At 47.9% G+C, this 25,672-nt stretch overlaps 2 protein-coding genes and 1 long non-coding RNA gene across 13 annotated transcripts in view; 1 reads left to right on the forward strand and 2 right to left on the reverse strand.

The window, feature by feature from the left end:
* Gm30874 overlaps positions 1 to 2,113 on the reverse strand; it is a 95,520-nt gene extending 93,407 nt beyond the window's left edge. Inside the window, exon 1 of the long non-coding RNA XR_870037.2 lies at positions 972 to 2,113. This is a non-coding gene — a long non-coding RNA (predicted gene, 30874). The remainder of the gene's footprint in view (positions 1 to 971) is intronic.
* Positions 2,114 to 9,033: 6,920 nt separating this feature from the next.
* Mapk1ip1 (mitogen-activated protein kinase 1 interacting protein 1) lies at positions 9,034 to 19,483 on the reverse strand. 2 transcript variants are annotated; one of them, NM_027115.2, is made up of 2 exons: positions 19,173 to 19,483; positions 9,034 to 10,142 (listed from the first exon to the last, which is right to left on the reverse strand). In NM_027115.2, exon 2 carries the CDS (start codon positions 9,913 to 9,915, stop codon positions 9,124 to 9,126), a length of 792 nt encoding a protein of 263 aa, NP_081391.1. In that variant the 5' UTR covers positions 9,916 to 10,142; positions 19,173 to 19,483; the 3' UTR covers positions 9,034 to 9,123. The 2 variants fall into 2 exon arrangements, with proteins under 2 accessions (NP_081391.1, NP_001038948.1); NM_001045483.1 differs by having other exon boundaries at positions 9,034 to 10,246.
* Positions 19,484 to 19,565: 82 nt separating this feature from the next.
* The window catches only part of Ppp2r2d (protein phosphatase 2, regulatory subunit B, delta), a 36,708-nt gene continuing 30,601 nt past the window's right edge, over positions 19,566 to 25,672 (forward strand). For 2 of the 10 annotated variants that reach the window (XM_030242764.1, XM_017322350.2), the window contains exons 1-2: positions 19,595 to 19,731; positions 19,828 to 19,920. Coding sequence is in view for 2 of the 10 variants with exons in the window: in XM_006508020.4 (XP_006508083.1) it covers positions 19,725 to 19,731; positions 19,828 to 19,920 (100 nt within the window). In the remaining 8 variants the exon portion in view is untranslated. Of the gene's footprint in view, positions 19,732 to 19,826; positions 19,921 to 21,674; positions 21,882 to 25,672 lie in introns of those variants that run through there. The other 8 variants (XM_006508015.2, XM_030242762.1, XM_030242766.1 and 5 more) reach the window with 8 other exon arrangements.

Here is a 25,672-nt window from a genome sequence, read left to right on the forward strand (position 1 = left end):
CTTTTTTATAAAAACTGCCCGATGCCTCTTAAGGCCTTGGAGTCCAAGCCCTGCCTCGTTGAGAGCACAGAATGAAGATCATAGAACAAAGATCCTTGCACACACAGATCTCCAGAGAAACCAGGAATGCTAAGTAGGCAGTGGGAAAGATGTGAAACCTGTTCTTCTGTCCAGAAAGCTGAGAACTGGAAGTAACTAACAGCCTGGCGCCCGGCGCTGTCTGTTGGGACAGGCCATATCAAGTTTCCACGACCGAGGACCAGGGGTGGCTAGCAATCTCAATGACCCTTGTGTTTCTTGTATAGACAGAAGCTCCTCCAAGCTCCCACAAGGGGTGGACCAGGGGTGGCTAATAACCAAAATGACCTCTATGCTATCTGTATGACTAAGACCAGGCTAGACCTTTAGGCCCTTGCTAGTATAGACAGCCATCTCTAGAACCCATCTTCTTGGAAGAAATGTCATGAATACCATACCTGAGTTGATTTTTAGTGTAATTACACCTCCTTATGCACCAGGGACTGTATTACACCAGGAAATTAAATACATGGGGAATAAACCGCCTGGTATTTAACACCCCGAAGTCTGATCCAGGTTGATGAAGTCAATCTGCAATGGGTTTTCAGTTTTATTTCTTCCCAGGATTCACCTCCCTGTCTGACACCTGCAGAGACACACACCACCACCACCACTACCACCCTCCCACACCACCACCCCACCACCACCACCACCACCACCCCACCCCACCCTCCCCCGCTCACTACACTCACCAACATGTGCCATGTTCCTACAAGAGCCTGGGAAGAGTCAGGCTCCAGACTTCTAAAGACGCTAAGAACAAATGGGGTTATAAGTCGCCAGAGACTGGTTTATTAGTTGGGCTTTTGTCACTGTGACAAAATACCTTCAATAAACAAAGGAAGAAAAGGTTTTTTGGACTCGCAGTTTCAGATGGTTCAATCTGTGCTCACCTGTCTCCATCGTTCCTGGACTATGGTCAATCAGAGCCTCATGGTGGGCCACGTGGGGTGAAGCAGAGCCGGCTCAACTCATCGTGGCCAATAAAGAGAAAGATAGCACAAAAGGTACCAAGGACAAGGTACACCCTTCAAAGACACCACCCAGCAAACTTCTTCCTCCAGGCAGGTCCCACCTCCTAATTATTACTAGGAGCGAATACATCCAGCTCTGATGAAATCAACATCCTCCTGAGGCAATCGCCTCTCAACAGCGCCACCTGCTGGTCGGCAAGCCTCAGTACAAGCACTTGTTGGGAACGTCGTACCTTCGTCCTGTAACATTTGTTCATAATTAAATGTACATCAGTGGAGATAACAGAAAGCTGGTTCATTATAAGAATCAAAGAGCGTGGTGGTCAAGGGTGGACTTGCCACTACAGAGATGGCCTGTTCGCCACTCAAAGGTAGCATTTCCATGGCCCTTCAGGGCAGTCGATTTTCTGAGCATGCAAAGTGATGGTAGCCTGGGTCTTCATTAAAAGGAGAAACCAGACCAGATGCTCTGGAGGCTCCTTACAGTTCTATAAAGAGAGGTCCACTTCAAGCCTCCTACTAAAACTGCATATTCCAGTACTAACCCCTAACTACATATGGCCACCACGTTTAGATTCAAATTAATTACAGCTAAATAAAATGCAGTGTTTAACTTGGTCTCGGGAGTCACATTTCAAGTCCTCAACAGCTGTGTGTAGCTAGCAGCACACACTGGGCTACACACAGAACTTTCCAGAATGCCGTTCCTTCATGGGACCCTCCAGCCTGTGGTCCAAGGTCATCTGGAGAACGTGTAGATTCGAGTCTCCTCGGCAGCTCTTGGGCACTGAGGAATCCCAAAGGCAGGAAGTGAGGAGCAACACAGGAGGTTACCCTTCTGCTCAGGGGCAGGTGCTTGGGATGTACCCACTAAACAGCAAATTGGGGCTCCACCATTCTGGAGCCCCAGAAAAGGTGGAAAGCAAACTCATCAGGCTAGCTAGAGAGCATGGCATTGCTGTTCCCCTGGTGAGCAATCTCAAGTGACATAAATCCACGTTTACTGTTTAAACCTCCACTCGCATCCACATAAGGCCTAGCATTGACCTTTCGCCTCTTAAAGCCTTCATAATTGCTTTTATTATTATGCCTGAATTTCATCTCAGTTGAAAGTTTCTTTTTTTCACCCTATTAAAAGTGTTAATAAGCTGCATTTAAAACCTTACCTTACAATTATGTTGAATAGGCTGAATAAATCAACACCGGTTCTTCGTCCATTTGAGGGGGGAAATTGAACTGCTGTGAACTTAAATATTTTAAAAGTCAGAGCTGATGAACATGTTAATGCTGCCCAAAATTAGCATGCTCAATTTATGGTGACAAACAGGAGGCCGTTCCCTGCAGAACCCTGGGAGGAAGGAGTGCAAGAAGGCAGAATGCATTTGGCAGGAGGCTTTCTGGGAGCTTCCTGGTTCCCTGGTCCGTGGTGTCCATGGCTATTTATGCTCACAACTTCAGATGAGAAACCATGTGTGCGTGCGTGTGCACGTGCGCATGCGTGTGTGTGTGTGTGTGTGTGTGTGTGTGTGTGTGTGTGTGTGTGTGTGTGGTGGGAAGAGGGTACCTCATGCAACCCAGGCTAGTCTTGAATTTGCTCTATAGCTAAGGAATACCTTGAATTTCTGTCCCTCCTGTGCCTGCTTCCAGAGTTCTGGAATGAGACATCTAACCTAAGAAGCAGTATTTTTAAAGCCCCTGACAAGGACTGGTGAGATAGCTCAGCAGTGAGAAAGCTTGCTAGACAAACATGAAGACATGAGTTTGGGTCCCAGTGACCATGCGAGAGACTGAGCATGCCCAGGTGTGCAGCCTGTAACCCCAGCACTTGGGGTAGGAGTGGAGCCAGAGACAGTAGCTTACTGACAGCCAGCTTGGGATTCAAAAGAACGAGGCAGAGAATGATAAAGCAGGATACCTGACATCCTTCTCTGGCCTCTGCACACATGCTTGTGCATATGCACCACGCATACATATACCACAGCTACACACAATAACAATGATACTAAACAAAAGCCCCTGGCAGGCGTTTGCGTGGCTAAGCCGTGTGGCGCCGTGCAGCTCTGGCGTGGCTAAGCCGTGTGGCGCCGTGCAGCTCTGGCTTGGCTAAGCCGTGTGGCGCCGTGCAGCTCTGGCGTGGCTAAGCCGTGTGGCGCCGTGCAGCTCTGGCGTGGCTAAGCCGTGTGGCGCCGTGCAGCTCTGGCGTGGCTAAGCCGTGTGGCGCCGTGCAGCTCTGGCGTGGCTAAGCCGTGTGGCGCCGTGCAGCTCTGGCGTGGGTAAGCCGTGTGGCGCCGTGCAGCTCTGGCGTGGGTAAGCCGTGTGGCGCCGTGCAGCTCTGGCGTGGATAAGCCGTTTGGCGCCGTGCAGCTCTGGCGTGGCTAAGCCGTGTGGCGCCGTGCAGCTCTGGCGTGGCTAAGCCGTGTGGCGCCGTGCAGCTCTGGCGTGGCTAAGCCGTGTGGCGCCGTGCAGCTCTGGCGTGGCTAAGCCGTGTGGCGCCGTGCAGCTCTGGCGTGGGTAAGCCGTGTGGCGCCGTGCAGCTCTGGCGTGGATAAGCCGTGTGGCGCCGTGCAGCTCTGGCGTGGGTAAGCTGTGTGGCGCCGTGCAGCTCTGGACACATCCTGCCAGCCCTTTGCGAGCTCATTCTCAACCATTCTGCCCCTCTCCTCCTCCTCACATGGTGGGAAAATGTGCCTGGAGAGTAAAACCCCAGCAGACCAAAGGTCTAACACACTCGGCCAGCTACATTTCTAATGCAGAAATTAAAAGGCCGAAGATGGAAGACTGGGGAGATTTCTTAGTTGGTAAAGTGCTTGCTGTGTGAGCTTGAGGACCTGATTTCAAATCCCCCCACACCCACGCCAAAGCTGGATCGGTGACCCCAGTTCAGTGCAGACAGAGACAGAAGCCCTGGGGCTTGCTGGCTAATGTAGCTAAAACGATGAGCTCCAGGTTCAATGAGCAACACTGTCCTTAAAAATAAGGTAGAGAGTGATAGAGGAAGACACTCAACGTGGCCTCCATATGTGCACATAAAAATGGGCACAGGCACACATCAAACTTGCACTGATGAGTGCTCTCTCTCTCTCTCACACACACACACACACACACAGAGAGAGAGAGAGAGAGAGAGAGAGAGAGAGAGAGAGAGAGAGAGAGAGAGAATGGTTAGACTAGACACTGGGTGAGTAGCCCAGTGGTAGAGTTTGCCGGGTGTGGCACTCAATCTTCATTGTCCAATTGACTGGATTTAGAATTACCTAGGAAACAGAATCCAAGGCACACATGTAAGGGTGTTTCTGGGGAGGTTTAACTGAATGACAAAGCCCACTCTAAATGTGGGTGGTAGCACTCTGCCACATCCCATGGGCTGGGGACCCAGGATGAATAAAAAGAAATCTGGTCTAGGTGTAGGGCAGTACACCTCTAATCCTAGCACTTGGGAGGCAGAGACAGAAAGACCTCTGTGAGTTTGAGAACAGTCTGGTCTACAGAGCAAGCTCCAGGACAGCCAGAGCTACATAGTGTCAAAAAGAGGAGCAGGGGGAGCAGGAGCCAAAGGAGGAAAAAGAAAAGAATGGGGGCAAAGCGTTTGTCTTTCCGCTCCCTGTCAATAGGTCCAGTGCGTCCAGCTGCCTCATTCCTGCCGCCATGCCTTCTCTGTCATGATGGACTACACACTCGGCAGGTGAGAAAGCTTGCTGGACAAACATGAAGACATGCGTTTGGATCCCAGTGACCATGCCAAAACAAAGCTTGCCTTCCTTAAATTGCTTTGTTCAGGCATTTTATCATAGCAGTGAGAAAAGTAAAAATAACCAAAAACAACTAGTGTAGACAAGACTCTGGGTTTCAACCCCAACAGAGCACAGAAGGTCAGAGCCAAACACAGGATGTGATAGCTCAGTGAAGAGGGCTTACCTAGCACTTGAGAAATCCTGCAAGATTCCCTTCCACGATAAAAGCTGGTCTTAGGCTTAATCTCCACACCAAATCAAAAAATAAATAAGCTAGAGTTGCGGGTTCCAGGCTGGTGAGAAGGAACACCAGGCACAGACCTGCTCAGGGATGGGATCCTGGAAACTGAGGTACTCAAACCCTGAGCAACTTGCCTAAGAGCACGGCTGGGGATAATGACTGAGTCAGAACACTGAGGGATAACCAGGTACACTTTTAACAGGCATCTGGGGTGTGGCCTGCAGCTGACACTCATAGGAACTTAGCTCTTAGCTCTTTCTTTATAATTGTCAGGATTTTGTGATATATGATATACTCCTTAACTCTGTCACTGATTGATTAGGTCTTTCTTTAGTTCTGTTTATTTTGAGACAGTCTCAATGTGTAGCCCAAGTTGGCCTGGAACTCACCATCCTCCTGCCTCAGCTTCCCAAGGGCCAGGATAATGGTATTGAACCACCATGCTGACTGCCTTCTTTCTAGTACATAAAACGGTAGGTGAGCAAGTCTGTAAAATAAAATCTGTGTTCTGAAAAGCTCTCCAGGACACCGTGCTACAATGGAGCAGAGGAGAACATCCACTCGGAGCTGTGACTAAGCTCTGCTGAGCAAGGGGAGTTAAAGCCAAGCAGGAATTTTCTCCTGGCAATTTTTCCTTCATAGCAGCCCTAGAGGTGCCATTAACAAGGCCCAGGAAGCTCCCACACATGTCCTGGATCTCTCATTCCTTCCTAAAGTCAGAGGCAAACACCTCTGCCATCAATCACACGGCCCAAGATCTACAAGGGAGGGAGGGGATGGTGCGAGGCCTCTTGAAACCCTCTCCCTCCAGCACAGGTCAGCATGAGTCCTGTGTTGTCAACTAATAATGAGAGCATGCATGGCCCTAGGCTGACATTCCACCTCAGAACTCTGTAAATGTACTCAAATTGCTCATGTGCCGTTATTCATTTTAGTTATGGAGGCTCAGTTTTCCAAGTAAAATTATTCTCCCCTGACTCTGATATATTAGTTTGAAATGACAAGTATTGCAACATTCAACACAACACACAAAATGAGCTCCAAGTTAAGGAGATGTGAATCTTCAGATGTGGGGATAGAAATGTCCAGAAGCCCATTCGAAGTTTGTGTATTTAAAACATCAAGTAGTCTAGAGGCTTGGTACAATGTAGTGAGTTGTGGAATCATGTTCCTTATCATAGTCTCTGTTACAGGAAGGCTACTCAGACTGTGAAAGCACCGAGGGAGGAGACGGATCGTGTGTGCCTACACCAAGAACATTGCTTATGTATAGTCAAAGACTTTGTAGCTATTCACATCTAACCCGGGGTAACTCAGGTGACCTGGCCAATCACTCAAAAAGGGTCTTGCTCAGTTCCCAGAATGGCCTCTGGCCCAGGATTCCCAAAGGTTCTGCCACCATTTGTAGCCCTGAGAAACATGGGGGTGTCAGATTCACTGCTGGGCAGTATAGTAAGGACACACTAGGCGACAAGTGGCCAGCCTGGGATGTAGAGGATTCTGAGAAGTATGCTGAAAAGCTATCTAAAAAATCAACCAACCCATAACCAAAAGAGAATATCCATATGGGCTAGGACTCAGAGTGACCTGGTGCTAAAGGGCCATAAGAAGAGGTAGCCTGGAGCTTTTTGGCGCTGGGCTTAAAAACAGGACATTCATTCTTCAACTCAACACACACTGGTCTTGCTGCCCTGAGGGACAGAGCATCTGTGGCCCTTCCAAGCAGCCAGGCCCACGGCCAGTCTTGGGGAGGCCAGGGTCTCCATGATCCCTGATGTGTTCAGGTCCCCGTGGCTCATTCATAAAAGACTGTCTCAAAATTAACAGTCTCCAGAGCAAACAATGGACTAAACATGGTAGGCAGGCTGTATGATGAGCAGGGTGTATAGACTGGTGGTGTAGGGCTCTGAGCAATGGCTTTGCTTCAAGCACCACCCAGCCCAGGTCCCTGGCAGCCCTGAGCAGAGACCTAAAGGGTTGGCACTCATTCTGAACCAACAGCCACATATTCCAGTACAGCCAGGCCATAGCCTTGTCTGTACCCCACAGACGCTCCCCAGTAGCCCCCTTTAAAGTCCGAGGTTGTTCCAGGCTTGGAAACGCTCAGCCCGAGGCCACAGAAGCAAGAAGCCTGTTTTGATAAGCAGAGCTTCCTAGAGGCCAGAAGCATAGAGGGAAATCCAGGAATTCGCATTCCTTCAGTGTCTCTATTAGGTACTATATAATCTCCAGAGTGCTTGCCCACTGTGGCTTTGCCCAGGAATTAGTCATCTGGTACTACCTCGGATTTATAAGATGTCCCAGGTCCTCAGGACTTCCTCATACCCAGTTTTGGTCATGGTTAAGAATCCAGACCTATACCTGCAGCTCAGCACAGTGGTGGGGCCCTGAGAACTGTGGAGGTGCTCAGAAGACACTAGGTATATCTGCAATTCCATGAGTTCTATGAATTACACCTGCTTTGTCTGTCTGTAACAGTCTCGTGTAACCCAAGGGCCTCAAACTCACTATGCAGCTGAGGATGGCTTTGAACTCCTGACCCTCCTGTTTCCAACTGAGTGTTTGGATTACAGATGTGCAACATCATGCCACGTTCATGTGATGTGAAGAGCAAACTCAAGGTCTCGTGCATGCTAAGCAAGCACTCTATGACTAAACTACAGCCCTAGCCTGTAACTTTTAAAATTCGTATTATTTGTAGTCATGTATACTTGTGTAAGTTTGTGTGGGTGAGTGTATACTTGAGTCCAGATGCCCACGGAAGCCAGAGGCATTGGATCCCCTGGAGCTGCAGCTACGGGGCACTGTGAGCTGTCCGAATCCCCATAGAATCCCCATAGCTCGTTTCCTCTTAATTTAACAGACAGGTTCCCTAGCACCAACGTGAAAGAGAACTTCTAAGCCTTTTGTCTCAAGGTCCTTTGGGAAACTCACTAATGGCAAACGTCTATCTAGGAACTCCAGAAGAAACCAGATTCCTGTTAACAAATAGAACCTGAATGAGATATTTTAGCAGGGTTTCCTTAGAGGGCACAGCAGGAGGGAGGGACTGGCCCAGTGCTCAGGGTCCCCAGTTTGATTCCCAATGCAGAACTGTGTGGCCTTTCCCAGCTCAGCAGAAAGTCTCAGCATCCAACCCTTGAGAAGTGAGCATCTTGTTTCCTTTTTTCTTGCAGGGGACAGCCAAATGGCTCACCCCTAAAATAATGGAAATTAAAGAAGATGGCGCGGGAAAGGAAGGGGAAGAGGAAGACAAGCCCGGAAACCCCAAGGAGTCCCAGCACCACTGTGTCTCACTCAGGACTCCTCCTGTTCATCTGGCAGACAAATTAGTTTTAAAAAAAAAAAAATGTAACAAAAATTGTTACATTGGGAAAAAAAATTTTTCCTTAAAATGAGGTACAAGAGTGCCACCCTGTGGTGAGTCTCTTTAACCATCCCTGTTTCTGGCATGTTCTGTGTTTTCCTTCTAACAAGCTCATGAGCATGAACACCTGAGGTCACCTGCACATGTCATCCAGAGGATGCATGTGGCATCTGAAGAGGCTAGCCTCCCTGAGGCAACTCTGGCTATGCCAGGAGACTCCAGAACCCTGCCACCCCAACCAAGGAAGCTTGGTGATCCTAGAGGAGCTCTTCACTGGAAGGTCCAGGGTGAGGGGTCTCAGAGAGGCTGACCCCCAACACACACACACACACACACCAGAAGAGCCCTTCAGGGAAAGCTTCACTCCTGGTATGTCACAGTGCTCAGTGGTACAGGCCTGGCCTTCACTGTCAACCCTGACCACTGATCTGGAGTGATGGTAGCAGATCCTGATGGGCAACTAAGGCTATCGCCAAGCCTTTAGCTGTTATTGCTTCTGTGTCTTCTGCATCTAGAGCAGGCCAGAACTTGATGTTGCTGGTACACTACTAGTAAGACCTGAGGACTTAACTCCCTTGAAGGTACAACACACACACACACACACAAAACTAAGCTGCAAAGTTGGACAAAACCCAAAACAAGTTGACTGGTTGTGGATTTTTTGTTTGTTTTGGCAAAACCACTTAAATTAAACTGTTTATTACAGGTGTGCCTTTTATTCTCCTTGAGAAGTCATTTAGACCCTTCACTTTCATGCTGAGAATTAACATGTAGCATAGTCATTAAACATAGCAGCATCATTTTGGGGTCAGTGGTATTGTGTCCTTGTTGTTTCCCCAAGCTTTCAGCTTTGTGAGTTAAAGTCTTGATGTCTCCCCAGGTTACCCGCTTGCTTTTCTTCTTGGATCGTCTCCTCTTGATGGATTTGTTGTCTAGCTTCAGGTGCTTCTTTTGTCCAGTGCTCTCCAAGGTGCTCTCCGGGTTGGACGAATCGGAAGGGGAGCCACCCGGGATTTCATTCATTCTATGGAGGCTACCAGGCCCTGGTGAAGCAGCAGAAGGTCCTGGCGGCAGTGGGTAAGGATTATTCGGGGAAGGCTGGAGTCCTGGGCTGGGATATGACGCTTCAGGAGTAGGATACTGCGCTGGTGGTTCCCAGGCCCCCGGTGGCACTGTGACCCATGCAACAGGTGGTGCTCCTGACACTGGAAGAGGAGGAGTGGGAGATGACTCTGGAAATAGATATGGCACATTAGGATGCTGCCCTCCCATTCCTGGTGCCCAAGGTCCAGAAGACATGGATCCCTGTGTACCTAAAGGACCAACTGGATCTGTGGGTGCGCTATTTGGCCTAGGTAGCTCTGGAAAGGGCACATTTGTTGAAACATATGACCTTGTGGGGCCAGGGACTCGTACAGCAGGGCCTGGATATGGACCACTGGGTTGGGGACACGATGGTCCAGAAGGAAGAAAGGGTGCTGGAGATCCTGGTAGTAGTCTAGCTGGAGGGATGAAGGGATACATTCTTGTTGGTGCTGCTCCGAAGGCACAGTGCTGCACTTAGTGGGAGTCCAGATAACACAGCAGGTGGAACTCTTGAGTTACTCTAAGGGCTGGATCCTGGCCAGCCTGGAGGAGATTGGCCAGCTTTCGGATTGCTCACAGCAGAGGTTCTGGTAGGAACTGTTCAGTGTTCAGGTAGCACATCTGCCAATGAAAAGTCATGTGGTGTTTTCCAGCCGGATCTAAGCCTAAGGCACAGCATATAGTGGTGATGAGTCCGATGAGACAGGCAATGGAGAACCGGCCTGAACAAGTTGATTGTTTAAATCTGCTTCATAAAGGGAAATTTTCCCTAAATAAAACAAAACAAAACAACTGGTTGATTATATCACATTCTGAACCATGAGTGATCTGGCCACTTTATCAAAATGAGGAAAAGGCCTGGAAAAGACTCAAGTAGAGGAGACTGGATGTTTTAGGATAGAGAAGAGGGGCTAGCACATAGGGCACGGGTTGGGAATAGAGAAGAGGGGCTAGCACATAGGGCACGGGTTGGGGATAGAGAAGAGGGGCTAGCACATAGGGCACGGGTTGGGGATAGAGAAGAGGGGCTAGCACATAGGGCACGGGTTGGGGATAGAGAAGAGGGGCTAGCACATAGGGGACAGATTGGGGATAGAGAAGAGGGGCTAGCACATAGGGGACAGATTGGGGATAGAGAAGAGGGGCTAGCACATAGGGGACAGATTGGGGATAGAGAAGAGGGGCTAGCACATAGGGGACAGATTGGGGATAGAGAAGAGGGGCTAGCACACAGGGCATATAGGGCACCAGAGCAAGGACAGCATCTACAGAACAGCAGTGAGGGAAGAGGTGGTTCTAGAAACGTCTCCACTGCTGATTCTGGAAAACCGTCTTGTAAACTGGTTTTAAAAGAAGGGATAGTTTTATAGTAACTTAGTAAAATTCGAGTAGGGTAGAATTCTCCCAAATTAAGAAAGAACATTAAAACCAAACAAGCAAACCAAAGTTGCCTTCTTCCGTAGTGGTGAAAAAGTAGATTCTTCCCACTTGAGATCAGGATGGGACAAGGCTGTGGAGCCCACCTCACCACTCCTACTCAGCATCACAGAGCCAGTCCTAGCCAACAGGAGATGAAAGAATACAGGAAGGAAATAAAATGTGGGGCTGGAGAAATGGCTCAGTGGTTAAGAGCACTGACTGCTCTTCTGAAGGTCCTGAGTTCAAATCCCAGCAACCACATGGTGGCTCACAACCATCCATAATGAGATCTGGCGCCCTCTTCTGGTGTGTCTAAAGACAGCTACAGTGTACTTACATACAATAATAAATAAATCTTTTTTAGAAAATAGACTTTTAAAAAAAGGAAATAAAGTGTATGTAGATCAACAAAGGAAACAAAAAAGTCTTTACTCTGATTATCCCATTGTCTATGTGGAAAATTCCAACAAAAATACCTCCTGGAAGATATAAGTGATTGCAGCCAGGCTACAGGTCAGAGTGACCACATAAAAGCGATTCTTTCCTGTGTACCAGCACTATAACCCTGCATAAGCATCGAAAGAATTAACATCAGAGTTCCAGAATCATCAAGAAAGCAATGTCAGAGGAGCGACACTAACTAACGTCAAATAAGTTCATATGGTGACAAGAGGCAAAATAGCATTATACTTGAAAAGATAAATAAGAACAATGGAGTAGAGTAGTCAGCCTAAAAATAGGCATACACAAGAATCAACAGATCTCTGACAAAGGAGCTAAGATATAACAATGATGTAAAGAAAGTCTATTCCACAAAAGCTGCTGAAATCTCCAATGTCCACAAGCCAAAAACATGTAACTTAGACATAGAGGGAATGGATTGTAGACCTAAAGGCAAGGGCATAATAAACACACAAGATCTCTTTAAAAAAGAAAAAAGAGAAAAGAAAAAAAAACAGTAAGAGACACCTTTGTGTGGCATCGGGTTTGGTGATGAGTTTTTAGACACAATACCAAAGCCAAATCATAACTTGTGGAAGAAAAACTAAGCTGGACTTCTCTAAAATGTAAACGTGCCATCTCTGAGGGCTAGCTTTCATGAAGAGAAGCCATGCAAGCTTCCAAGGGAGGGAGGTAACCAACAGTCCTGCCCAGCTGTGGCACTTATGAACCACAGCAACAAGCAGCACGGCGCAGTAACCCAAAGGGTGCAGTGGTGGTGCGCATACCTCGGTGGGAACCAGCAGCTCTCTAGCTGGACCTAAGACCAATTCAAAAGGAAGAAAATGACGCCTGGAACTGGGAACCTAGCTAACTACTCAGTGCTCATGAAGTTATGATATTGGAAGAAAATCTATAACCACAAAGTTACTAAACCACCATAATTCTAACAATAATCTAAGCATGTGCGTATCCTTAGACCCATAGATAGGTACAGTCTTCATCTATCATCAAGGAAACTTCTCTTGCATGAGATGGAGACTACAGAAAACTACAACCAATCAAAATGCAGAGTTGTGAAGCCTAGTCCCAGTGGCTACATGTACAAAACTGTCCTGCACCTAAGGCTCAGAGAATATTGTAGAAGAGAGGACAGAAAGATGTTAAGAGCCAGATAATCAGGAAGTTAGTTTGCTTCAAGAGTCTGTCTCCTGGTAACAACAGAAGCTACACTCATAAGTCTCCCCGAAACGTGAGCTGAACAAGGACAGCAAATACAGAAGTGGATGCTCACAGTCATCTATAAGATGGAGCACAGGGCCCCCAATGGAGGAGCTAGAGAAAGTACCCAAGGAGCTAAAGGGATCTGCAACCCTATAGGTGGAACAACATTATGAACTAACCAGTACCCCGGAGCTCTTGACTCTAGCTGCATATGTATCAAAAGATGGCCTAGTCGGCCATCACTGGAAAGAGAGGCCCATTGGACTTGCAAACTTTATATGCCCCAGTACAGGGGAACGCCAGAGCCAAAAAGTGGGAGTGGGTGGGTAGGGGAGTGGGGGTGGGTGGGTAGGGGAGTGGGGGGGAGGGTATGGGGGACTTTTGGGAGAGCATTGGAAATGTAAATGAGGAAAATACCAAATATTTATTAATTAGGGTTAGCCTAAGGACAAACGGCACATTATCTCATGAGGAGGTGTAAGGGGCCTGAGATGCCCTGGCTGGCTTCAGCATCTAGGTGAGGGTTAGGCGAGTTCTCATATCTCGTGAGGAATCATGGGAAATTTCACTAATAGTATCAGACAGATGTTGGGTTCTTAAGGTGACTCCAGCATATGGTTAACATAAGGGCTGAAAGGAGACAAGGATCATTAAAGAAGGGTCGGCCAGACATTTCAGCTCAGAGAGACGCTACGGCAGAAGCTGCCTGATGGACTAGGTCTCCCAAAACAAACTGTGGGCTTAGCTTCTGCCTGGGAGGAACCAGAACACCTCAGACCTAAGAGCAGGCACAGCCATGGATGTAATCAGACCAAGAGTCTTAGTCCGCCTAAATTTCCTGTTTCACACAGAACAGGGACACTTTGCCTTCTCCTCTAAGTTGAGACTTGATTTCTACATCAAAATAATAATAAGCCACAAGTAGTTCATGGGATACGTTTTTTATCAGGACATGTACGTGTTTACCAAAACTTCACAGCCATAAACAAGATGCCTGGCCAAAGTTAAGTCTCCTATAAAGAAAGACCTGAGCCCAAGAGTCTCATCCTTGAGCCAGACACAGAACAACTAGCCATGCCTCAGAGGCAGCCCTGCGTTTTCCCTAGAACCACAGAGAGTAGAGACCTATTGTGCTTTGTGAGGGCGGCTGGGCCAGGCCATCTGTCAAGGAATGCAGACTTGTACACACACACCTGTCCTGTACACACACATCTGTCCTGCTTCCACTCACCTTCCTTTCCTGCTCTCCCTTCTTCCTTCTCCATTTCCTCATCTCTGGCAGCAGTGAGGGCCAAGGTCAAAGGTCAGCGCTAGGCCATGTGTATAGCTCGGATGCACCCTGATGGCCTCACTCCTACTCAGACGGCTAAGATAAAAGGTTTCTGTCCAGGGTCTCACAGTGGGTGTGCTAGTGTGTATAAATTCTGCCAGTTTATACCGGCAGGGCTCAGCCTCTGATCTCAAGGAATTTCTCTTTCCAGGATGCTTTTGTGAGTACATAATTCCAAACAGATTTGGTCTCTTCCAGGACTTCCAAAGTGATCATTGAGTTGCTTCCCCTGTCTCATCCAGCAGAGGGCAGCAGCTCCCTAATGAAGAAAGCACATGCTGCCAGCTTTGTGCCTAGTGAAGCTCCTACAAAAAGGGCTGGTACTTCCTTCTCTGGATATAGAGTATGTATCCAGAGAAGGAAGTACCAGCCCTTTTTGTAGGATATAAATATATATATATATTTATATCCTATATATAATATATATACATATATATACATATAATATATATATATATATATATATATACACACACACACACACACGTGTATGTACATACGTATGTTTGTATGTACATGTATGTATGGACTGGGCCCCACAAACAATTCCCACCTCTCTGAAACTCAGTAACAAATATCTCACTGAAGCCACAAATAAGGCTTGTGTAGAATTTTGGTTAACCTTCTGGATCCTTCCTAACTCCTTATGCTCAAGGCTAGGAAGGGTCGCTCCTAACTCTTGGTGATGAAGAGACTGGTTCAGATACGCTAGAAAGGCACAGGTGGCACACACTTATGAGTGAGCATATACCTGTGTGGTGGAGTACACCTGTAATTCCAGCACTAGAAAGGCAGAGGCAGGTAGGGTCAGAAGTTCAATGTCATCCTGGACTGCATAGAGTCCAAGGTCAGACTGGCCCACATGAGACTCTAACAAATGGGGGGGGGGGGGGTGAGGAGGCGGGAGAGAGGTGAGACTTCCAATCTGGTGGCACAGCTTCAATTCCTGACTGTTGGGCTTCTGGTCTTGGCCACTAGGGTGACACCTTCTATAATCACCTGGCTCCTGCACGGGGACCTGGGGTGCTGCTCCAGCCGGACACATTAGGGTAAGTCCCAGGCACCAAGGTCAAGTTCACAAGACCAAGCTCTTGGGCACCCACTGTGTTAGTTCTAAGGGCTCAGAGAACAGGACCTGGGGCCTGTTGAAAAACACATTCTTGCTTATCTGTCCCTTCCTTGATATTTTTACTGAGGGGCAGGATCCTCCACTGTAATGAGTCACTAGGCTTGGTGGGGGTTCTGATCCTCATGGTGGCCTGTTTCTAAAGGTGACTCATGGGGTAGATGACAGGTGCTAATATGAAGGGGCTGCCCTAAAAGGGCTTTCCACAGAGTAAGCAATCAGAGCTGAGGCAGGAGAGAGGAGCCTGTGCTCTGGGGCTCTCCTCAGAGAAGCCCTCACTCCCCACATCACATCAATCAAGCTGACATTTCCTCCCACAAGAAGATGAGACAACTTGCATTGTTAAGGAGCTTTGATGTACAAAGAGCTTTCCCCAATATACAGGATCCCTCAGTTACTAAGATAAATGGGGAAAGATTTGACATTTATTGTGCATAATTTAAGTTCAAATAGGTTCCCAGTGAAGAAAAATTGCAAGTTGCTGCGCTGGGTCTGTGGCTCCAGTTCCATGCCTTCTGTCGCCGTTTCGGCTCTGCACTGCTCTTGGGCTGCCCTGACTTTATAATTTAGAGAACAAAGCCATATTGTGGGATACCGGGAAGCTGTATTTCTACTCCTGAGATGAACTTATCTCCATCTGTGAATTATTTGTTTTTCAGAAAAACACTTAAAATGAGCAAGTGGTTTTTTTCTCTGACTTTAAAATATGATTCAAAAACATCAAATAGCTGACAATGTTTTTCTAAAATAAGAAAAGAAAAGCAAAGCCAGGTATCTATCACTGGGAGGGAGAGTGTCCCCAAGCTTCTAGGCCAGCCTCTGAGACTCTCTGGGCACGAATGTGATGAAGTATGTATTCTGCTCCTGATTAAAAGCCTGCTGTGTTGCTCTAAAATGTGGAGCAGAGAAGTGCCTGACTATCCATGCATCAGCCAGGATGAACAAACCAAGCTGCACCCCACCATGTCAGCAGGACAGCAGCTCTCAGCCTCTGCTTCTACTTTTGCCTTCCCTTCAGACACGGGAGGAACAGCACCGTGGAGGTCAGAGGGCAGCAGAAGGGGCAGATGCACTCCCATAGGTAAATGCCGTGGCTTTGGGAGTAGGTAGAAAGGCCAGTGCTTTTTCCTGACACCAGGACTTGAGGATCCTGAAAGTTAAGAACTTTGTGGTCAATCTTTATTCCTAGAGAGGAGGTTATGGTCTAGGGTATGGGAAGAGCTTAGCAGTAAATGCCTGATTCATACTCTAAGCCCTCAGTGGCCTCTGACTTCCCGATGGCATACATCTACCAGACCCAATGGATACATATTAGGTAATTCACCTGCTTCTCATACCCTGGGTGACACCCTAGAAATTCTAGAAGTCAGTAGAATCTGGCCAAAAGCAAGCTCAGGGATTCCAGGCAAGGAAGCAGGCAACTGGACTAGCAACTCCAGCAAGCATATAATTGTCCCAGGACCCCTGCCCCTCAGTCCCCAGGGCTCCTCTATGCTCACCTGACCTCTGCCCTAGGTTCCCGTCCAGCCCCAAGAAGTCCCAAAGTCTGACTCAGGATGGGAGCTTAGACTGAAGTTAGTGCTGGTTTACGGCTACAGGAGTCAAGCAAGTTTCTACAACCCAATCTGCAGTTAGGCCATGACAGTCAGCACTACTTGGAAGTGCACCTACTCCACTCCCGCACCAAAGCCACCGAACTTTCCATGTCTAAGGTTAGATAACATGCACCATCTCTATCCCCTCACCCCTTCCTCAACCCCTATCACCCATCAAGCTCACAGATGCTACTCAACAGCTTCAGCACCCATCTTTCTGGCTAAAAGCCCAGAACCCCACCCCATGCTAAGTTCTCATGCACTCCCTCCTATCAGCCCGCTTACATAGTAGACAGAGATGGCTCAGAGATGGCCTGCTCCTGATGGACTCTGAGCTCCTGTACACAAAGACTAGGTCGGTCTCACTCAACAGACACACAATATTTGTTTCATTAGTTACTAACAGTTGCTATGGAGACCTTAAGATCACAGAAGGCAGGGGCTGGAGCAGAGTGGCTTAAGGTCTCTAAGGAATGACCCACAAGGGTTCTCGGTCTAAGGACAGAACCACATCCTTAGAGAGGAGGACAAACAGACAAGAGAGGAAAAGTGGATAGAGTGGAGGTGGAGAACAAGGCAGGTACCCACCCCATTCCACATTAGAGTAAGCAATCGAAAACGATGGGGCTCGAGATGGCTCAGTGCATGAGAGCACTTGCTTCTCCTCCAGAGGGCCCTAGTTTGGTTCCGAGCACCTATGTCCCGCAGCTCCCTACTGCCTATAACGCCAATGCTACAGGATCCAACACCCTCTTCTGGCCTGGGCATAGATGTGCATATATTTTAAAAAGTTAAATTTGGCCTATGCTGGCTCATTTCATGTCAACTTGACAGGGTGGGGTCATCTGAGAGGAGGGTACCTCAATGGAGAAAATGCCTCCCTCAGATCTACCTGAGGGCAAACCTGTTATTTTCTTAATTGGTAATTGATGGGGAGGAGTCCAGCCTATTATGGGTGGAGCCACCTCTGTCCCGGTGGTTCTGGGATCTGTAAGAAAGCAGGATGAGCAAGCCATGAGGAGCCAGCCAGTAAGCAGCACACTTCCATGACCTGCATCAGCTCCTGCTTCCAGGATCCTGCCATGATGTCCTTCAGTGATGGACTATAATGTGGAAGTGTAAGCCAAATATACTGCCTGCCACTAATTATTAAGGCAGCTACTTACAGTTCTGTCCATTCGGTCTGTCATTCTTCATTAAGAAGCACCCCAGTACACACAGACACACATGTGACAGTGCTGTCTAGCTACATAACTTAAACATGCAGCTACAATTAGGCAGATAGGAATATCGAGATCACTTGGCATTACTTGAGATACCCATGCCTACATGGAGTCTGGATAAACTTAAGTTAAACCCCAGTTCTGCAAGCAGTCTCAGAATGCTTCTTCCCAGGCTTGGAATTCCGTCCTCAGGCTCCTCCCAAAACGTCCTCCCAGAACTATACATATGCTCTTAACTCTCCTGATGCTCTGGAGTGTCATCTGGGTGACATTCCTATATCCTCACTACTCCATGTCTCTTATTCTTCTCCATTACTCTCATACACCCAGACACATGCAGCTCATTTTATCCTCCTACTTAACTCAGAGACAGTTCTTTCAGAAACAACCCTGAGTGCTGCTACTGATGGAAGGCCCTATTTCTTCATGACTTTCTCCAGCTCTTGGCCATAGCCAGCCCTCTCATCAGAGTTCACCCCCTGAAAACAGCTTCCTGCTCTGTCCCGGACCACCTTGCCTCCACTGCTATGACTAGCCTTCCTTGGCCACTTCTGTTCTCCCCACAGCTTCTTGCTGCCCTTTAAACACATTAGCAAGCTTAGGTGTGCTCCGTGCTTGTAAACCCAGCGCCAACGAGGTGGAACCAGACGTATTTCAATTTAGAGACCAGCCTCATGTTACATGGCAAGACCCTAATCAAAGTGTGTGTGTGCAATTGAATTAAAAATAAAACATCGGAAAGAAAAGGTCAGGGTGGCCCAGCCTGTGCACTAGCTGTTCTCATTTCTAGCAGCCGCCCAAGACGTCAGCCTGAGATTCTTTCTTATCTCCTCTAATTGCTCTCCTAAAGATACCAACTGCTCCAATCTCCTTCCCCTGCTTCTGTGTTGTATTTAACTCTAGTCCACTTAACTTTCCCCAGGTTTTTCTTATTGTCTCTTCTCCGCTGAAGAGTAAACTCCACCAGGACAGACACATCACCTCTACACAAGCAGCATCCCAGCCAAGACTGAGAATAGAAAAAGCACTTGCTAAAAGGCAAAACATTTTTGAAGTGGAGAATGCTCTGGTTTGGAACAACTGCCCTCTAGTGGTGCAGTACGCTCACTGCCAACTTCATAGTGATTTCGGATAAGTCAAGCCCACGAACAAATAATTCCTCTTCATGCTAGAAAAACACACCCACAAATAAAGCAAATGTCGAGAACGGTTCCCTAGGGGCTATACTGAGAGCTCAAAGAATCCCTGAAGTAGCACTCTGATGAGATCAGTGCTCAGAAGCTACGATCAAAGATTCTGGGGGCAAGAGAGCCTGGATGATGGGCAAAATTACGCACGCAGGTGCTGGGTTCCAGGTGCTCCGGGGATCAGAGGCCCCGCCTGCCCACGGCCGAGCGCTCTCTATTGGCAGATCCACGGAGGTTCCGCGTTCCCGTTGGCTCAGCTGTAGGAAAGGCCCAGGCCTTCGAGCATCCAGTCCAGCCGGCCGCAGAAGAAAGTCTGAGGCCTTAAGAACGTAGAGGGCGTCGCGTCCTAGCCTTGACACGACTCGAGAAGGCCGCCTCTATCTGCCAGCGGACTAGTCCAAGACACTCCTCTCCTTGGACCGCAGCGGCTACGTAGGTCCAACCTCAAGACAGCTCGCGCAGACGCAGTCGGCGCACGGTGCGCCCCCGGCAGCCCCCGCGGCACTGACCGTCGGAGGAGGCGGAGGGGGATGACGTCATCCGGCGGGGCGACGGGCATTGGGCGCCATTTTGAAAAGGGGAAAAAATTCCCTCCCCGGCGGCGGCGACGGTGGCGGCAGCGGCGGCGGCGGTGGCGGCCGGGGCTGAGCGCTCGGAGCGCCTCGGTCGGCCGCGCTCGGCTGGGCGCGTCCCGCCCGCGCCATGGCAGGTGAGGGCCGTGCGCGAGCGAGCGAGCGGGGCGGGCGGGCGGACTGGACGGTGGTGGGGCGGGGCGGGGCCGGCCTGACGGCGCGCTCTGTTGCAGGAGCTGGAGGCGGCGGCTGCCCGGCGGGCGGCAACGACTTCCAGTGGTGCTTCTCGCAGGTGAAGGGCGCTGTCGACGAGGACGTGGCGGAAGGTGAGGCCCGACCGACACCCCACCCCAACCCCCGAGCCCCGCAAGGTCATGCTCGCTCAGCCGCCGGTCCGGACGCGGCCGCCTTTGCCCGCCTGACCGGCGTTGTCCCGGGAGACCCTCGGCCGGCCAGCGGCTGAAGAGAGGGAGGGGTGTCCGTAGGGAGACGGCTGCGGACGCGGGGCTGGGGAGAGACTGCGGCTGAGTCCCGCTTCGGGGATCTGTTGGGGAGACGGCGGTGGACGCTAGCCTTGGGAGGCTATGGGGATGATGGCCATGACGCCGGCCTCAGGGGTCGGTGGGCACAGATGGCCATGGAGGCCAGCCTCGGGAGGCTATGGGGAGACGACCGTGGACGCCGGCCTCGAGGGTCTGTAAGAAGGTAAGGCCGGGGCAGAGGTATCGAGCCATGTAAGGAAGATGCGGCCACAGGTCTTTGGAGTCTGGGGTGTATAACGATCTTAAATGCATGTCTCACTAGCGTCTGTACGGAGTGAAGAAAAAGGACTGTAGACACTAGGCAGCGACCCCGGGATTCCGCTAGGAGTTGGTACCACGGGGTGAGGTGAGGTCCATTTTTGTGAAAGGAGAGAGATAGGGGGGCATGGCAGTTGATCTTGAGGCCCTGTGGGGTAAATCAGGTCCCAGACACTAATGTGGGAGCCCATGCAATATAAAGGGTCTTTCATCTATCTCCCTGGCACCCGTATAAGGTGGAAGGAGAACCATGCAGGGTTATCAGTCTCCGGGGGCCCATGCTGGACTGGACTCAGGACGGGATGGAGCACCGAGTGCTCTGGATACCCTGTTTGTGGTCGTAGGTGTGCTAGTCTGTCCAGTCCAATCTCTGGCCAGGTAGACGTCGGTCAGCCCTGGATCTCCACCTCTTGTTGTTGAGCAAGAGGAACTTATTTGTCATGGGGTCTCCTGAAGCGCTACAGTAGTGGCGGTTTTCTTTTTTTAACTGAGTAGTGTTTTCTCTTCCCACACTGCTCTTTAAAGTCACTTCTCCAGACTTTGTTTTTTGATGTTGTCCCATCCAGCCAAGTCCTGGGATTTCAAACACACACTGTGTGTGTGTGTGTGTGTGTGTGTGTGTGTGTGTGTGTGTGTGTGTGTGTGGTGAGCATAGGCCTGCCTGTTCGTGCTCCTGCACGTGTGGAGGTTAGAGGACAACTTAGCAGAGTTGGTTCTTTTTACCACGTGAGTCCCAGGGATGGCCATCAGGCTTGACAGCGAATGGCTTTACCTGCTAAGCAGTCTCATCCACCCACTTACAGTTTATTTTTGTTTTTTGAAACAGAATTTCATGTACCTCAGATTGGCCTCAAACTCCCTATATAGCTGAGGCTGGCATTGAACTGTTTGTTTCTGAGACAGGATTTTTCTGTAGAACAGCCCTGGTTTTGTGCACCAGGCTGACCTCCGGGGTTAAAGGCATAAACTGCTGTGCCCAACTTTGGCCTTGAATTCTTGATCCTGCTGCTTCTACTTCCCAAATTCTGAAATTATTGGCAAGCATTGCAATCAAAGCCCAGCTTTCCATAAAACTGTTCCTTATCCTCAAAGCTTCAGTCTGCTGCCTTCTTTCCCCTGATCACAGTTTAAATGTGCCATCATTGTAGGTAGACAGGGAAGTAGGAGAGCGTGAAGACTGTGGGATTTATTCTTAGAGATTTGACATTAGCATTTTATATTAGACTCAAAGCAACTCGTTCAGTGTCTAATAAACCATGGGCTTTCACTTTCTTTTAAAGACGTCTGTTCACTCCACCCACACTCCTCACTAGCAGGCGCTCCTCAGATGTCCTGTCCTGCTTCTTGTTTGCTCCTCCACCCTGTCTCTTCTGGAAGTGTCTGGCTTGACTCATGACCATTGAGAACATCTGGAGGCCTGTGGTCCCAGGGACAAGACCGGAACAGGTCATCTTGGCCTGTGAAACTGCTCTCCAAAAGTTGCAGAGGTGAATGGTTTCAGATTGAAGTCAGGTGACTTTTATGTGGCATAGTTTATTGATTTTGTTTCTTCTGTATTGGCATAAAATGTATTACTGTGTTTCATTTTTCTTGTGCCAGGTAGGTGACAGGTCAGCCTTATTCCTGTGATTCATCCTACTTGTGATAGCAGTGTAGGAAGATTAGGCTGCCTTAATTTTGAGTTTCTATGTGGTTTGGTTTGGTTTTTATTGATCAGTTAAATGAATTTAAACCGACTTTATACTTTGGAAAATACCATTCTTTCCCTTAAAAACCACAACAGAAGTATTTTGTTGCTTGTGTTAAACTGATTAGAACTTTTTGTGGGTTTTTTTTTGTTGTTGTTGTTATTGTATTGTTTTGTTTTACCTGTTTTTGTTTTGTTTTGTTTCAAGATAGGGTTTCTCTGTGTAGCCCTGGCTCTGTAGACCAGGCTGGCCTTGAACTCAGAGATCCTGCCTGCCTCTGCCTTCCTGAGTGCTGGGATTAAAGGCATGTGCCACCACTGCCCAAGCTTTTTGTGGGTTGTTTTTTTTTGGGGGGGGGGGGGGTTTGGTTTTTCGAGACAGGGTTTCTCTGTGTAGTCCTGGCTGTCCTGGAACTCACTCTGTAGACCAGGCTGTCCTGGAACTCAGAAATCCCCCTACCTCTGCCTCCCACCTCCCAAGTGCTAGGATTAAAGGCGTGCGCCACCACCGCACCGGCTCTTTTTGTGGTTTTTTTAAACCTTTTTTAAGTAAAACTTTCAGTGCATTTAAAATTTTAATTTGCAAGTCTTTTGTATGTATGTGTGTGTATAATATTATTAAAATTTTAATTTGCAAGTCTTTTGTATGTATGTGTGTGTGTATAATATCATGCGATTACCTGTATTTTTCTTTTTAATTGTATGCGTTCACCGCTTTCTGTTACTTCTTAATCCATCTTTTTGTCAGCTAGACAGAGCTTTGATATTGTTGGATTTATCAGTGATGGTTGAAAAGGGCAAAGGCAGTCATTGGCAGCTAGGACTTGTACCAACAAGAGTCACGACCCAATCTTATCCAAACTCAAGCTTGAAGAAGGAATGTTGGGGAGAGATAATTAGGAGGTGGCATTTCAAGGGGTTTATTTCGTGTGCTGATGTTTGGATTTGAGGTCTTAAGGTATGGCAAAATGTATGTGTTGAAACTTGTAGCTTGTGAGGCTTTATGTTCAGCTCTGCAAAATTCCATGAAGCCCTGCCCCTGTTTTGTCTTTCTGCAGTCCTGGGCATAAGCAGTCAGATGTGCCCTAGACATTAAGTCTGAGGTCTTTTGACCTAGCAAGCAGTACTCAGAGAGTCTAGGGGACAGAGGGCAGGGTGGAGATAGGCTGGCCAGGCGGAGCAGGATGGCTCTGTTTGAGTTTCGTGTTTTTAATCTAATAACCCCCACCCCCACCCCCATACAGTAGTGAACTGTAGACAGTTTGCTGCATTATTTTTATGTATATAAGAATTAGATTTTGCTCTGAGTCAGGTCAGCTCTTTGGCTGAAAGTCATGGTTTCATTGTGTGGTAAATGAGTCCTGCATACCTGAAAATGGGAGCAAACTGAGCTCACAGGGAGATTAGTAATTGTGATGCTGATGCCCAGATGTGCAGGTGGCTGAGGGAGTGATTGGCTCTCCTTCCCCTGCTGGAGAGTAGACAAAGACTCAAGAAACAAAATGGCCAGGCCAGGGGACTTGCAAGTACTGAGCTTAGGAATGCTCACTCACTGCTCTATTTGGGAAAATTTTGTGGTGTGCAGTAACCTGCAGCCAGCCTCTGCTCTCTGTCCCTGAACATGCTTTCTGCTAGTGAACACTGCATGACATTACAACCTTTTCATGTTTGTGCTTGGTAGACTGAGTCCTTAAGGCTGGCTGTTAACTCCCTTTCCTAGGCCTTGCACAGGACCAAGCCAAAAAGCAGTGATACTTAACATTATTGGGTACTTGGTGTTCCAGAAATTGTGCAGAGGCACTACCTGTGCCAGTTAGTTCAGTCTTTACCCATCTGAAGGCTGTTCATCCCAGTTTCAGATGCATAAACAAGGCACCAAAGAGTGGTCAGTTCAGCTCCATAGCTATACTAGAGCAGAGATGGGGTATGAAACTATGCTCCCTGTCTCGAAGGCCTGCGTGCTTTACTGTGTGCTGTGTTTTAGCCAGCCCTGGGGAAGCGCCTTGTAGGAGCCAGCTGTCTGTTAGCCGAAATTGTACCTCCAGCAATTGAACTTAACCCTTTGAAAACACAGGAGAATAGCTTGCCTTAAAAAGGATTGTTTATCAGATAAAATAAGGTCAGTAATAAGAGTTCAAGTGTTATGTCATTTTCTCAAACTTAAAAAGTAGGCATCATAGAAAAGTCAAATTGGAACCCTGCATAACAATAACTTACAGTCAGCTCACTCACAGGGAACCTCGGATCCTCATTCTTTTTGTGTGTATTGGTTTTTTTTTTTTTTTGTTTTTGTTTTGTTTTGTTTTCCCAGAACAAATGGGGGAACTGGTAAAAGAGAGTCTGATGTTGAACTTGGTGTGTTTGATTACAAGATCAACCAGAGGGATAACATCTGGTTCCTTCATTTCAGAGCTTGGAAATGTAAATGTCTCGTCTTTTTATTTAACTATTTTGTTGTAGTAATTTTTTCTTCATTTACATTATTTCTATACCTTCATCCCCTTCCAAGTCCAATCCCTTACTGCCTGTCAGACCTCTTTTTCTTTAGTAATGTTGCCCATATATTTGTGTTTAGTACTGACCACATGGAATTGGATAACCTGTTTCCTTTTTTTTTTTTTTTTTTTAGCTTTTATATTTGGAAAACAGATATCAAAGACAATTTAGGGGAATGGTGCACATGGCTTCCAGGGATTGACCTTGGTTCACTGGGTTTGGTAGCAAGTGCGTCTTCTCCACTGAGCCGTCTTGCCAGCCCTGACGTAATACTTTCTTCTTCATCAGTGAACTAGTCTATTGCCTTGAATTCAACTTTAATCTTTTTCTCCCTAAGGAAATAATACAAAGTCAAACTAACAGTCTATATGTTTAACTCCAGGGTGAACCTTCATGGTTATAAAAGTGACCTAACAGGCTGGGTGATCTGGGATAAATAAAAAGATAATAGATAATCTCCCCTTAGGGGTCACATGGTGTTTTTAAAGAAACAAACCCCAAAAGGTAACAGAATGAAGAGAAGTTGGGCTGAAGTCTAGAGGTAACTATGTTTTGTTGACCATAAGATACATCCCATTTCAGAGATAATAAAATGTGGAGAACATGGTACCAGGGAAGAAACACTTAGTCATAAACTTTATGTGTTAGGACTATTTCCACATAACAAAAAATGGACATTAGTGCTTATCATGGGTCTTTCTCCCCATTCCATCCCCCCCTTTTTTTTGAAGTCTCAGTGGCACAAGGTCTTTGGTTAGTTGAATTATTTCCAATATGAGTTTTCCACTCTGTTGCAGCATTTTCATTGATAAAAAGCCTCTAGGAAAGTATCTCGGGGAGAGCATCGATGAAGCAAGTGATCAAGTAGTACTGAGTTTGCAGTGGACCTCAGCTTGGAACGCGAGATCAGACATTGCCTCTCCCAAGATCCCTGTAGTTCTTCATCTTTACTGAGTCAGCTACTTGCATCTTTAAAGTTGGGTCTATGACCAAGCTGTGACCAAGGTCCCAGTTACATAATCATGTTGTTTGTAAGATTATCCACAGCATTTGGATTGCCCATAGCAATTGAATACTGTCTTTAGTCCTTGATGT

The sequence above is a fragment of the Mus musculus genome, chromosome 7 (genome assembly GCF_000001635.26).
Source record: "Mus musculus strain C57BL/6J chromosome 7, GRCm38.p6 C57BL/6J".
Taxonomy (NCBI): Eukaryota; Metazoa; Chordata; class Mammalia; order Rodentia; family Muridae; genus Mus; species Mus musculus.

Coding starts and splice junctions, on each gene's coding strand:
- Mapk1ip1 (NM_027115.2), bottom strand. CDS start 9,915: ATGTATCCCTTCATCCCTCCAGCTAGACTACTACCAGGATCTCCAGCA.